Source organism: Miniopterus schreibersii (genome assembly GCF_964146895.1).
Source record: "Miniopterus schreibersii genome assembly, chromosome: 8".
In the NCBI taxonomy this organism is placed as follows: Eukaryota; Metazoa; Chordata; class Mammalia; order Chiroptera; family Miniopteridae; genus Miniopterus; species Miniopterus schreibersii.
In genome coordinates, this window is record NC_138109.1 from 33485426 (window position 1) to 33498295 (window position 12870).

Here is a 12870-nt window from a genome sequence, read left to right on the forward strand (position 1 = left end):
TCCCCCAATTCAGAGGAGGAAAGTGAGGCACAGATTTAAGTAACTTTCCTAAGTCCTTGCAGCTTGTAAGGGACAGATCCAGGATTCAAACCGAGACATCTGGGCTCTTAAAACACACACTCTATTTAGTTTGTGTGTGTGAAAATAAATACAGGGTGTGGCAAAAGTAGGTTTATAATTGTGAGTACATGAAACAGAGATTATATTATTTATTATTGTATTATTTTCCATACAAACTGTAAACGTACTTTTGCCCCACCCTATATATCACAAAGTTACCATTTGGACCATTTTTAAGTGTACAGCTCGGCGGCACTAAGTACATCCTCACTGTTGTGTAACCATCACCACCATCCATCTCCACAACTTCTTCATCTTCCTTCCTGACCTGAAACTCCCCAGCCCCCCTCTCCTGGGCCTGGCGACCACCGGTCTGCCTTCTGTGTCTGTGAACCTGTCTATTCTAGGTTTTACATAAGTAGAATCATACACTATCTGGCTTATTTCACTTAATGTAATGTTTTAAGGTTCATCCATGTTGCACCATGGGTCAGAATTTCATTCCTTTTTAAGGCTAAATCATATTCTGTAGTGTGTACAGACCACATTTTGTGCCTCCATTCATCTGTTGATGGACACTTGCAAAACCAGCTCTCTTAACCCACCCTTGTGTGCCTCTTTTGACCTGCTGGTTGTCATGCAGGGGGTCAGGGCTATCACCAGGGTCTGTACAGTGGGACTCAGAGGCAGGAGGCTCAATTAAAGAAGGCTTCCTGGAGGAGGCGCCATTTGGGCTGGGCCTTGATCGGTAAGCAAAGTTTGCCAAATGGACAGGAGGCAGCAGGGCATTCAGGGCACTCCTTGCATCTTTCCTGCCTCTCCAGCTGGACTGGGAGTTTTAGTGAGTTTCTATAAAGCACTCAGAACAGTGCCAGAACATAGGAAGTGCTCTCTGTGACTCGGCTCTGTTGCTATTATTATTATTATCATTACTCTTTTCTGTGTCTCTAGTGCCCAGCACAGAACCTGGTGCAGAGCAGACCTGAGTATCCCTTATAGGTGCGCTCTCATCTCATGATGCAAACACATGGTCTCAATAGTCTCAGTAGATGTAAGGCAAGGGAACAGGTAGAGAAGTGTTTCTTAGGACGACTAGGCAGGAACTGAAGACTGGTGGTCACGATGGGTGAGGAGGACAGTGAGGGAGAGGAAGGAGATGAGAGCGATACCTGGTTTGTGGGTGGTGGGGGTGGCTGGTGGTGTTAACCCTACAATGAGGACACAGGAGGCAAATGCATAAGCAGATGAGAGCACTAAGGTCTTGTGTTCAGGGCTCTAGGGGGCCCAGAGAAGGGACCATCAGCCTAGGTGAGGCCTGAGTCATTGTCACACATGGCTTCCCAGGGCCAAGTCCTGGATGGAGCCATGCAAGGTAAGCAGGCCTAGAGTGGAGGTGGGTGCCAGGCTGAAGGGCATCCTGCCCACACCAAAGGGACAAAACAGCCTGGGTCATTCCATGAGCAGAGGAAGCTCATGGCAGATGGTAGTCGGAAGTTGGCAGATGGTAAGAATGGCTAGAGGGAAGGCAGGCATGAGTGAGGCCCCGGAGCAATTAGGGTTGACGGTGAGAGCCAATGGGACCACGGGGGCTCTGAGCTGGATAGTGGCATGTTCAGCTCTGACGTGAGGTGCTGGACATCCGGTGGAGATGTACGGTGAACTACTGGTTTTCTAAATCGGAAGCTCTGGACAGAGGCTGAGAGGGAGATACTTAGGAGTTATTCCCCGAGGAGTAGCAGTGAAGATCCTCAGAGTGGGCAGCTCACCGAGAAGAGTGGATGGAAAAAACAGGGCCAGGCCATCACCACTGAGTGCTGGGTGGAGCCAGGGGAGCCAGTGGCTATCACTAACTAAACCCAGGCTGTCCAATACAGTGGCCACCAGCCACATGGGGTATATTGGGCCCTTGAAATGCAGCTGTCTGAGTTGAAATGTGTTGTAAGTATAAAATTCACACCAGGTTTGAGTGTGAAATATATCAATAATTTTTATATTGATTACATGTTGAAATGATAATATTTTGGATATATTGGGTTAAATAAAATGTATTACTAAATTTAATATTACCTATTTCTTTTTCCTTTTTAAATGTGGCTATTAGAAAATTTAAGCTTATGCATGTGGCTTGCATTGGACAGTGCTGACTGGGCAGTAATCGGTCAGGCCCCACACTCAGCCCCTGGTTATCAGCGTGTGCTACCAGTGCATGGACACGGGGAGTAATTACCATCACTCCCTCAGCTCCTCCAGATGGAGCAGGTGCGGCGGATTCCCGAGGAGTACTCTTTGGGGAGAATGGAGGAAGGCCTGAACCACCACAACCCCATCATGAAGGTGCTGTCCATCCGAGGCCTGGTCATCCTGGCCCACAAGACTGAGAAGGTGAGCCGAGGGCAGAGGCGAGCCCGGCCCAGCCTGTCTCTGGGATGGAGGAAGGATGGAACTGGCCATCACTGACTCTCAGATGCTGGTGCTGGAACCAGACCCCATTTCTGTCCCATCTAGAAAATCAGCTGCCCCGTCTGTAAAAGGGATATCTCTTAATAATTCCCTAACTACTTTATTCTTTTTGAAATAGTTTCTAATGCAGACTTTTCACAATGACCCTAAAGGCAGTGTGTATAAGTGGGGCTGGGCATGGGAGTAATTATTCCAGTTTTACAGACTAGGGAACCAAGGCCAGGATTGTCGGGGCATTATCAGTATTTTTTAAAGTGCTTTGTTTTTTTCTCCCAGTCACTGTTGCAGCTCATTTTATATATATGTATGTATAGTGGGATGAAGTGACAGGATGTAGACACCCAAAGCTAACTAATAACACAAAGAAGGGAGTAGACAGCAAAGGGCCTCTGGTATCCAGGCCAGGAAGGAGTCAGCAAGGCCCAAGAGGGCTCTGGGGACAGCAGAGCTTGAGTGGGGGCATCCAGGCCAGTGGGATGGCATCAGCAAAGGCCCGGAAGTGGGACTCGTTCCACCAAGCTCTTCTCCATGAATCAGAGGCTGGGTCTCCCACCTGTTAGTCCAGGTAGGAGCCCCCACCCCGTATGCTCCTGCCTCACAGACTGCCAAGGTGCAGGCCCTCCTGCCCTCCATGGTGAAGGGCCTGAAGAGCGTCGACGGGCTGCTGGTGATGGAGGCGGGACAGAACCTCAAGACCATCTTCAAGGGGCAGGACCGGAAACTGAATGACAGCTCGGTCTATATGGAGATGCTGCAGGTCCTGCTGCCACACTTCAGTGACGTAAGGCACCCCGCGGGGGTGGGGGGTTGTAGGAGGGAGGGGTGGGGGTCGGCATATAGAGGGCGGCTCTTTACTACCCTGTGGGCTGCAACGCCTCCATGGCCAGCTGGGACCTGGGCAGGGCCAAATCAGCCCAGAGGAAGGGGCACCTCATTCCAGCTGGTCCACATCTTTTTGTAATAGGTTTGCATAGGGAAAGGTCCTTTTCTAATTGGCTCTCACAGAGGGAGCTCTCCCCAGAGACTTGCTCCATTGCTCCTGGTGCACCTACAGGAGGTGCATTTTTATTGGTCCTGGCAGAGGGGGGCATTTTTCCAGCTGGCACTAAGGCACCTTTCAGGTGAGCAGGAGCCCTGGCTGGGAAGAGCGGGTGGAGCTCCGGACTTAGGCTCCGGTGTGAGGGGGAGGCCAGCCCCCGGTCAGCCCCACCAGGTGGACTCTGCTGTTCTCTGTGTCCTGTGTCTGGAGGGCCACTCAGTGGAAGGAAGGTTGTGGTGCCTCCATGTGGGGCTCAGAGGCCCAGGCGGCCTCCTGGAGGAGGGAACATGCCTGAGCCTCCGCGTCTGTCCCAGTCACGAGACGACGTGCGCTCCTTCTGCATCAACCTGTACGGCAAGGTGGTCCAGAAGCTGCGGTCACCCTGCACCCCTGCCGTGGAGGAGCAGCTGACCAGCACCTTGGTGCCCCTGCTGCTGACCATGCAAGACAGCAACACCAAGGTGGGCCAGGTGAGTGTGCGGGGCACCTGCCCTGCGGGCCCATCTCCCTTTATGGAAACGGATCCAGAATCACTAACAATCTGTCGTGGGAAGTGTGTTTTCCAAAAGCACCACGTCAGGAGTCCTCTTCCAAACAACCAGCTTCACTTGAACGTTTCAAATAGGAATTGATTTTCCAAAATCCAGTTTCACACAGCTTTCTTCTGGGACATTTGCTGGCTGTCCTGGAGTTCCGCAGCTCTGATGTTCTCTTTCTGTTGGTCCCCAGTTCTGTGTGAAGACCCTGTTCCGCTGTTCTTACTTCATGGCTTGGGAGCTGCCCAAGAGAGCATACAGCCGGAAGCCCTGGGACGGCCAGCAGCAGACGGTGACCAAAATTTGCAACTACCTTGTGAGTGCTTCCAAGACTACAGTGGTCCCTTATGAGCATGTTGGAGGTGGGCAAGTCTTTCCTTTTCTCTTCTTTCAATATCCTGACTGGCAATTCCACTACCACCTATGAGTTGTGGGCTCCTGAATGTCCATCTCCTTCTCTGACTCCTCTCCTCACTCCCAGTGTTCCCTTTCCAGTGGCCTGCTAGACACCTCCTTGCTGAACCACACGCCCTGCAAGCTCAGCATCTCTCTCCTGGACTTATGGCCTTCCCATTTCACTTCTGCAATGTCCCTCTAGATCCCCAAAGCTGAAACCTAGAATCATCCTAGACTCCTTCATCTCCCTCACCTTCCACATTGGATCAATCTTAAATATCCTAAATATTCCTGAATCTGTTTTGCCTTCCCTGTCCCCACTGTCATTGCCTTTAGTTTAGGTTGTGGATGTCCCTCATTTGGGACATGGGTCCAGCCATCTAGTGGGTCTCCCATCCTTTAACCTCATCTTCTCCAATCCATTCCCCACCCAGGCCAGCAGAGTGGTCTGGTTGAAACACGCATCTGTTTATCTTGCTGGAAGGGCTTCACTGGCTCCCTTTTCTACAACAGTAATTCCCCAGGTGTATTGTCCGTGACACTGGTTCTATGGATATATCCTACAGGGGAGAGGAGAAGTTCTGAAATAAGTTTGGAAAGCACTGCATTGTCATCTTCCTCTAGGATATCTGCAATGCCATGAGCTCATTAAAGTCTCTGAGATGTTCTGTGCCAAGGAGATGTTCTGCGGTGGTTTGATTTATGGTTTCCCAAACATACTTAACCACAGAACCCCCTTTCTAGGTAACACCTGAGGACATCCTAAGGTAGTCAAGTGCTGAATTGCAGGACCCAGCCTAGGTCGCCCACATAACATTTAGGAAGCTTTGCCATCCACTCCCATTTACTTTCCCTGTTTTCAGGGGCAGGGCTCCCCAGGACGCAGGCTCCAAGACAGAGATGAGCATGCAGGGGGTTTATGAGGGAGCACCCTTGGGGTCAACACCTGCGGAAAGGCAGGTAGGGAGCAGGAGTGGTAGAGGAGAAGTCAAGCTCAGTGTAGTTTCAGGGGAGGCTTCAGCCAACACTACGCAAGATTCTCCGATTGGGGCCGGGGGTCAGGTCTTTATACCCCTGTGTCCACTTGTCTCCGGATGCCAGCCACCCTGGGAAAGGACATGACCTTGGGTCAGAAGTTTTCTCCAGCCAAGGCAATCCCTATAGCTGGGGGAATAAATTTTTCACACCCAAAAGGAGATCTGGACAGAGCATGTTAGCACCCCCCATACCAACCTAACAAATATATACAGATTGTTACCAGAATTGACAAAAGGGCTCGACACCACCATTATCAGCAATGCTAAGGATCTTCTCAGTCCAGTGTCTAATATTATTACCATCATTTTACACAGAGAGAAAAAGGCCCGGAGGAAGTGTTTGGCCAGGGCACTAATCCAAATACCTCCGGTGACCAGTGACTGGGCAGATAGTGACCATGAGTGATGTGGCAGTGGCCATGCCTGTGGCAACCCGGAGGGCCTGTCCCTGTTGAAAGCCTGAATAGAGCGCTCTAGCTCACTGTGCAGCCACTCTTGCCAGGCCCTCTGGTTTCACCAGAAAAGCTAGAAACCCAGATTTTTATAAGACATTAATTAGCAGTCAATTTAGCTTGCTTCAAACACTGTGCTGGTCACTGCTTTGCTGGCTACTTGTGGCCCGTGGGCTGCCAGCTTGTGACCCCTAGTTAGACCCCACAGGATTCTCAGTCTCTTCTTTAGTCTCTAAGTGTCAACAACCTTGGTAATGTGAAGGTGAAGTTCTAGCCTTAGCTTTAGAAGGTGGTGGTAACTTATTCATCAGTTAATTCATTCATTCATCCATCCATCCATCCAACACTTTCTGGGTACCTGCACCATGCCAAGTCCTGTCCAAGGTGCTGAGGACCCTGAGTTGGGTGAGATGGCTCCTACTCTTTGGGGAGCTCAGAACCCAGTGGGAGAGACAGGTATAAATAATTGCAGCACAATGTCAAGGTGCTATGACAAAGTGTGCAAGGTGCTGCAGAAACATCAAGGGTGGGATCAACTCGCCTGAGGGTTGTAGAAGCTTCAGGGAGGAGGTGGCCTCTGAGCTGAGCCTCAAGGCACGAGAGGGAATTCAGATGAAGAAGAGAGGAAAGGGCGCTGCAATCAGGAACAATTGCTTGTACCAGGCACAGATCTGGGGAGAGCTGGGCTATGTCCTGGGACTGGAGCATAACGTGCATGGCAGGTGGAGGCAGTGGTAGAAGCTGAGGCCGAGAAGGAACATGATCATGAAGGCTTTGCATGCCAGGCCCGGGAGTTTCCTCCCTGACGTGCATATTGTCAACAGAGGAATGATCAGATCAGATTTCCCTTCATCTCTTACAACAACAGCCTCTTAGTCGGATGCCTGCCCCTAGGTTCTACCTGATCAAACTCATCCTGAACACAACTGTCAGACTATTTTGCGCAAAACATTGCTTTGCCTTTGCCCTGTAAAGAATGAATGCCGGCTACCTATTTTCTAATACATAAGTAAGCCCTGTTCCTGTCTAGTTTTTAAGGGCTTTTAAGACCCTCCTCACTCTCCAGTTTATTCCCAACTGCTCTGCAACTTGGATTCTTCACCTTGGTCAGACCTATCTCCTTAGCAATCATGCCCCTCACATGCCATGTGTATTCTCAACTCTGGCTGGACTTACATTTTAGAACTTTCCTTCCAGCTGCAGTAGGGGGGTGGATCAGAAGAGGAGACACGCAAGGCAGAAAGACCACTGAAGTGACTGTTGTAATCAGCTAAGAGAAGATGAGGCCTGGCCTCTGGGGGCTCAGGCAGAGATATTTAGGAGGCAAGGGGCCAGGGCGTGCCTGCCCGACAGGGTCACCACTCCTAGCTTTGGGAGGGGTGGATGAATAATTAGTCCCTATGAGGGCTCATCACTCTTGGGTTCTCTTTGTCCCAGGTGAACACCCACCAAGACAGCGCCTTCACGTTTCTCAGCCAGGGCCTGGAGTACGCCAAGAATTCCCGGGCCTCCCTCCGGAAGTCCTCAGTCATGTTCATAGGTAACCTGCCCTGGTACAACCAGCCCTGCTCCTGGAGCTCTGCACCATCTCCAGTTTGCTTTCTCCCCTTAGAAGGAAGCTGCCAGCCCTTTTGGCACCTGGGTGGATGCTTCCCCTTGGGTTTGAGAGTTGGCCATCAGATAGTTGTGGGGCAAATTAGAAAGGTCTTATCTTCTCTAAGCTCACTGCCTGGAAAGTGGGCCACAAGGTGCATTCAGCCTGGAGTCCCTGTGCAGGTCACAACCTTGGTGACTGTACACAGCAGAACTGCTGCTCCCCCCTGGAGCACAGCTCGGGTCTAGGCCCAGCAGGAGCCTGCCGTTGATTGTGGCAGGAGGGCCAAGTGGCACAGTGGAAAAGTGAAGTCAGATCTCAGCTTCCTGATCCCCTTTCTGAGCTCAGTTTTCTCATCTGTGAGATGGGGATCAACTGGTTTCAGACTGGACGAGAATTTTTTAAAATTTTTTTTTCACGTGAAGCCTGACACATCAAGGTACTCACTCAGTGTTAGTTACCTTCATTTTTATTTCCCACAATCCCAACCTCTGCCTCTGTGGGGAAAAAACAAATAGCAGATTCCACTCATCCCGAATCTCTCACAGGACCCTCTGATGACATGCTGGGCATGTCTCCTCCCACCTTACCTCCCCCTCCCCCCGCAAATAACCACACACCCTTCATTGAGGGCTAGGAAACCCTGCTGCAAAGAAGCTTGGAGAGGGTGATGCTCCCAGCCCCCCACTTTGTAAAGCAATATTTCCTTGAGTTTCCTCAACTCATTTGCAGTTTTTCACCCATCCAGTCATCCATGGATCCTTTCAGTGGTTTATTTAGCAAATGATGGTGACCCTCTACTCTGTGTCAGTCACTGTGCTTAGTCTAGAGAAACAAGGAACCCTCAGGAGGTGATGCTTATGGTGGGAGGCAGTTAATGTGATCAGTGATGGGATAGAGGAGACATGCCCGGGACTGGGGGAGTCCTCAGAATGTGGGGCCTGCTTAGACTAAGGGAACCCTGAGAAACGCTTACCTTAGCTCCAGGGCAGGAGCAGGAATGATTTCCTGGAGGAGCAACTCTGCTGAGCTGAATATTCAAAGATAATCACAATTAGCCAGGTAAAGGGTGTAGGAAAGGCCTTCCAAGAGGTATAGGCCATTTAAGGATCTGCTGGTACTTTGGGCATGCAGGCTGGGAGCAGGGGAGGGCTGAACAATATTGCTGAGGAGCTGGGTGTCAGCCCCTCCAAGGGCCCTGCCAACTGCCTGCCTGGAAGGTATGCCAGGCACTCGGTGTCTTTCATGTTATTGTGGCTCAAACTCCCCAGAGAAGGAGCAGCTGAGGCAGCACCTCCCTAAGTCTGAGGATATTAAGGGCCAGTCTGATCAAGGGACCACCTGGGGCTGCCCGACAGAATTGGCTACAGTCCACATCCTGCCCCTGTCCTGATGCCATCCCTGCCCTTCAAGCCTGCCACCTCTCCCTTGGGGACTCTGTCACAGGGTCAAAATGAAGTTCTCCTTTTGTGTTCTCGTTTGTGGGGCTGAAAGAGTGGGGAGAGCTGCTCTGAGGGTGGGATTGGGGCAGGTCAGAGTCAGGAGGTAGATGTGCTCACCTCTCGGATTATGCTCAAGGGTCCCTGGTCCCCTTCATGGATAACATAATGACGGAAGATCGTCTGACTGAAGTGAAAACTGGTAAGCTGTGTGCTGCGTTGGTGAGATTTCGGGGGCCGGTGAGAGAAGGAGTAGCCTCACAATGGGTCATAGGAAAGGGAAAGGATAGGTCCCAAGGCAAGAACCCTCACTCAGCTCAGCTCAGTTCAGTTGTCAGAGTCAGGAGGTAGATGTGTTCACTTTTATGCAGGCTCGATTACATGTTAGCTACCATGTAGTCACCAAGACACAGGCTATCACCCCATCCGAGGGGAACTTATAGCCTAGGAAACCAGGCTCAGAAAGCCAGACCAAAAACCATTTGGTTCAGGTCAAGCAGTTCAGATTCTTAAGGGGGAAAGATTAATTTTGTAAGTGGGAAAGCTGAAGGTAGGCCAGGGCAGTTCAAGGAGGCTTCCTGGAGGAGGCAGGTTTTGCTTCAGGCTTTGAAGTGTGAACAATTTGAAGAGCTGGGAGGAAGGTAAGATGAGGGGAGGCTGAGCAGAGGGTGCCTAAGTCAAGGTGTGGAAGTGAGAAGGAAGCATGAGGTATGAGACCCATGTGGGGACCTGGTCTTAACAAGTGGCCTCTTCCCTTCCCATGACTCAGTTCTGGAAAACTTGAGACACGACCCCGAAGCATCAGTGTGCATCTGTGCGGCCCAGGCCCAGGAAAACATCCTGGCCAGCTGCTGGCGGAACTCCTGGCCATATGGGGACACGTGGGTGTGTGACCCAGCCACCACCCACCGCTGGAGCTCTAGCTGTGAGAACCTGCCCTCTTCCCACCAGCGGCGGTCCTGGATCATGCAGGCACTGGGCTCCTGGAAGATGTCCTTGAAGCAGTGATGTCCCTGAGCCCCCAGCCCTCCTCAGGGGAGGCTACAGCCCCAGCCATGCTCACTATAAATGCCACGTGGCTTACCTCTGTCTCCTGAGCGTTTCCTTGTGGGAGATGCCTTGGGGTCTGCAACAGTCATTGCTTTGTTCAACAAATCAGTGAAAGGAGCATAGCCTTCATCGTTGGCTCTGGGCATACAAAGGAACAATGAGGAAAAGGAGTGGTAGAAAGATTGCTCAAGTGTAATGCGAGGGTGGGCAGCGGCTGGGGGAATTGTGTGGACAAGAGCGTCGGAGGGGAGTCCTGGCTGGAGCCTTCAGAGCAGAAGGGTGAGGAGGTGCTGTGCTGTAGTGTGGGATGAACAGGGGGATCAGACCTGTGTGAGATTAAGGAAAGAGAATTTTCAGAACCTGGTGGTTGATGAAGGAAGGGGAGGAACAGGAAGGTGCCCAGGTTTCTGGATGGATGACTGAGTCAGCAGAGTCCCCCCTCTTTGACTGATCCCTCAAGCCAGCAGCAGGTCTGGGGAGGGATGAATTCAGGCCAGACGTGGTGAGTTGAGGGCCTTGTGTGCCATGTTAGTAGAGACACCCCAGGTGGCTGGCTGCACAGGGGTGGAGCTCAGTAGAGGGATCTGAGATGGAAACAGATTTGAGACTCATCTGTGTACAGGGGTGAGGTGAGGTTCCCTGGGTGAGTCTGTGGAGTGGGAAGAGACATAGCCTGAGGAGCACCTACATTTAAGCTCCTGCTGGAGATAAGGAGCCCATGAAGTTGACCACACAATTATCCTCCAATAAATGGTAGGCCAAGGCCATCAGGATCCTGGGTAGAGAGAGTAGGATATGGGGATGGTCCTTTTGCATAACCTTTTCCATTGCCAAGAATGTTCACAAGCAATGCATCCTTTGAGTCTCAGGGTAGCCATACAGAGTTATGGGGAGAGGAGGCCAGCTTCATTGCCTACATTCAGCGTATGAGGACAGGGCTCAGATGGTGGGCCTTGTCCAAGGTCACACAAGGGAATCAAGGGTGTGAGTTCCAAAGGTCTCCTACCCATGCCTCAGCCCTTTCCACTGAGACACTGCTGCTCTCATTGGCTAGAACTCAGGTTTGGTTGTGGCCTTGATGAATGACAGTTATATTCTGGATCTGGGTGGCCTCAAAACTCAACAAAGGCTAATAGACTCAGTTACTGGCCAAGGCCACCAAGCAGTCATGAGTTGGAAGGGTCAAAGAGCACTGGGAAGTCACTTCCCTTCTCTGAGCCTCCCCTATCATCACCTGTAAAATGGGTTCTTACTTCACAGGGTTTTATAGGAATCAAATTTAAAAGGACTTAGTAGGCTCTACACTCAAGAAGGGAAAAGATAATGGAGAGGAGACTAAGAATGGGAACCGTAGGGAGCAGGCTGGAGGAGGAAGTGTGGGAAAGGTCTGGGTTTGGAGGAAAGGGACCAGGTGTTCTGCTGCACGTGGGCAAGTTAGAAGGGAAAGACAGTCCTCGCCCTGGAAGGCTCATGGCCCTCCATGTGTCATCCTTAGCCCTGCTGTCTCTCATCTTCGTATCATTAATGAGCAAGACTGGCATCTCCACTACTGGGCTTCAGATCTCCCCTCTCCTCTGGCCTCTCACTAACAATTTCCTTATCAATCTCTTAGCCCAGCCTTCCCCCATCAATCCTTCACTTGGCAACCCAGGCCTTCCTGAGACAAATTTGCCCTTAGGTCCATGACTCACTATCTTCTGCAGGATGAAGGCCAACATACAGTCAGGCCCTCTGGCCCTTGCCCACCTCGCTGGTCTTACTCTTGCCGTATCCAGCATGCTGGTGGTTGTACACCTCCATGCCTCTCTGCATATGGGCTCCCACTGCCTGAAATGCCAACTTACCCTCTAGCCTCCATCCACCTGCAGAAACTTTCCTCATCTCTGCTCTCAGCTCAGCATCACCTCCTCTGTGAAACCACCTTGAATCCCTGTTACCGGAAAAGAGGCCTGACCCTGAGTGGGTGTGCCTCAGACTGGCCTGTAATATGTGGGTTCTTGACTTTGTACAGGAAAGATTTCACAATATGAGTCCAGGTAACTTTGGGAATACAGTATGTTTATTAAAGCTGGGGGTAGTGAAATAAGGGAGGGCCTAGGATAGAAGAAGCAACAGGAGAGAGCCTGTTGGCTCACTAGAAAGTCAGAGAAATGAGGGCCTTGGAGACAGGTTGCAAGTCTCATGAGGTGTCTTAAGAGTTTAGGAGATGCACGCCTGTGGAGGAAGAGGGGAAAGGGAAAGGTGTAGATGTGGCTTCCTGGAGGGAAGGCACCCACTGGGTGCTTTGTTTTGAGGGTTTTTAAAGGCTGGGAGTTTAGGGGAGGTCTTAGGAGGATCTCAATAGAATATTCACCAGCTTTTCCAGGTTTGTGCTTTCAGGGTTGTAGTCTCTACTGACTGGTTAGAGCCAGCGCAGGGGGTCATTGGTTACTGCAGCTGGTCCTGGAGTCTCCCACCTGGTTTTGCTGCTTTTCTGGGCCTGGAGCTGAAATACAGCTGAGGTCTAGATGTTACCTCTAGAGAGGTGACCTATATATTTAGCTAGAAATTGCTCTGCCAGTTTGTTCAGCTGTCTCAGTTTCCCCATTCTACTTGCGAAGGAATTTTCCTAGCCTCTTACTATCCTGCCTGGCACCCCCAGGTAACACCCTGTTCCTCCACTGTGCAGACTTGTAAGCAGCCCCAGTTTCCATTGGTCTGAGGCCTGGCTGCCTTTCCTTCTAGACCAGGCTTTGGGCTCCAGGAGGCTGGAGCACCAGATGCAGAGCTGACTGCCATTTGCTGGGTAACCCAGTGGCTGCAGGAAG

The 12870-nt window shown here is 51.1% G+C and overlaps 1 protein-coding gene across 1 annotated transcript in view; it reads left to right on the forward strand.

Annotated features, from left to right (window-relative positions):
* Positions 1–10049, forward strand: part of MROH7 (maestro heat like repeat family member 7) — a gene marked incomplete at its 5' end in the record, with an annotated part of 36554 nt that extends 26505 nt beyond the window's left edge. Inside the window, 7 exons of the mRNA XM_081145093.1 lie at positions 2302–2442; positions 3122–3301; positions 3874–4029; positions 4289–4411; positions 7418–7520; positions 9153–9215; positions 9783–10049. Coding sequence (XP_081001219.1) covers positions 2302–2442; positions 3122–3301; positions 3874–4029; positions 4289–4411; positions 7418–7520; positions 9153–9215; positions 9783–10021 — 1005 coding nt within the window. The 3' untranslated portion in view covers positions 10022–10049. The remainder of the gene's footprint in view (positions 1–2301; positions 2443–3121; positions 3302–3873; positions 4030–4288; positions 4412–7417; positions 7521–9152; positions 9216–9782) is intronic.
* Positions 10050–12870: the final 2821 nt, after the last annotated feature.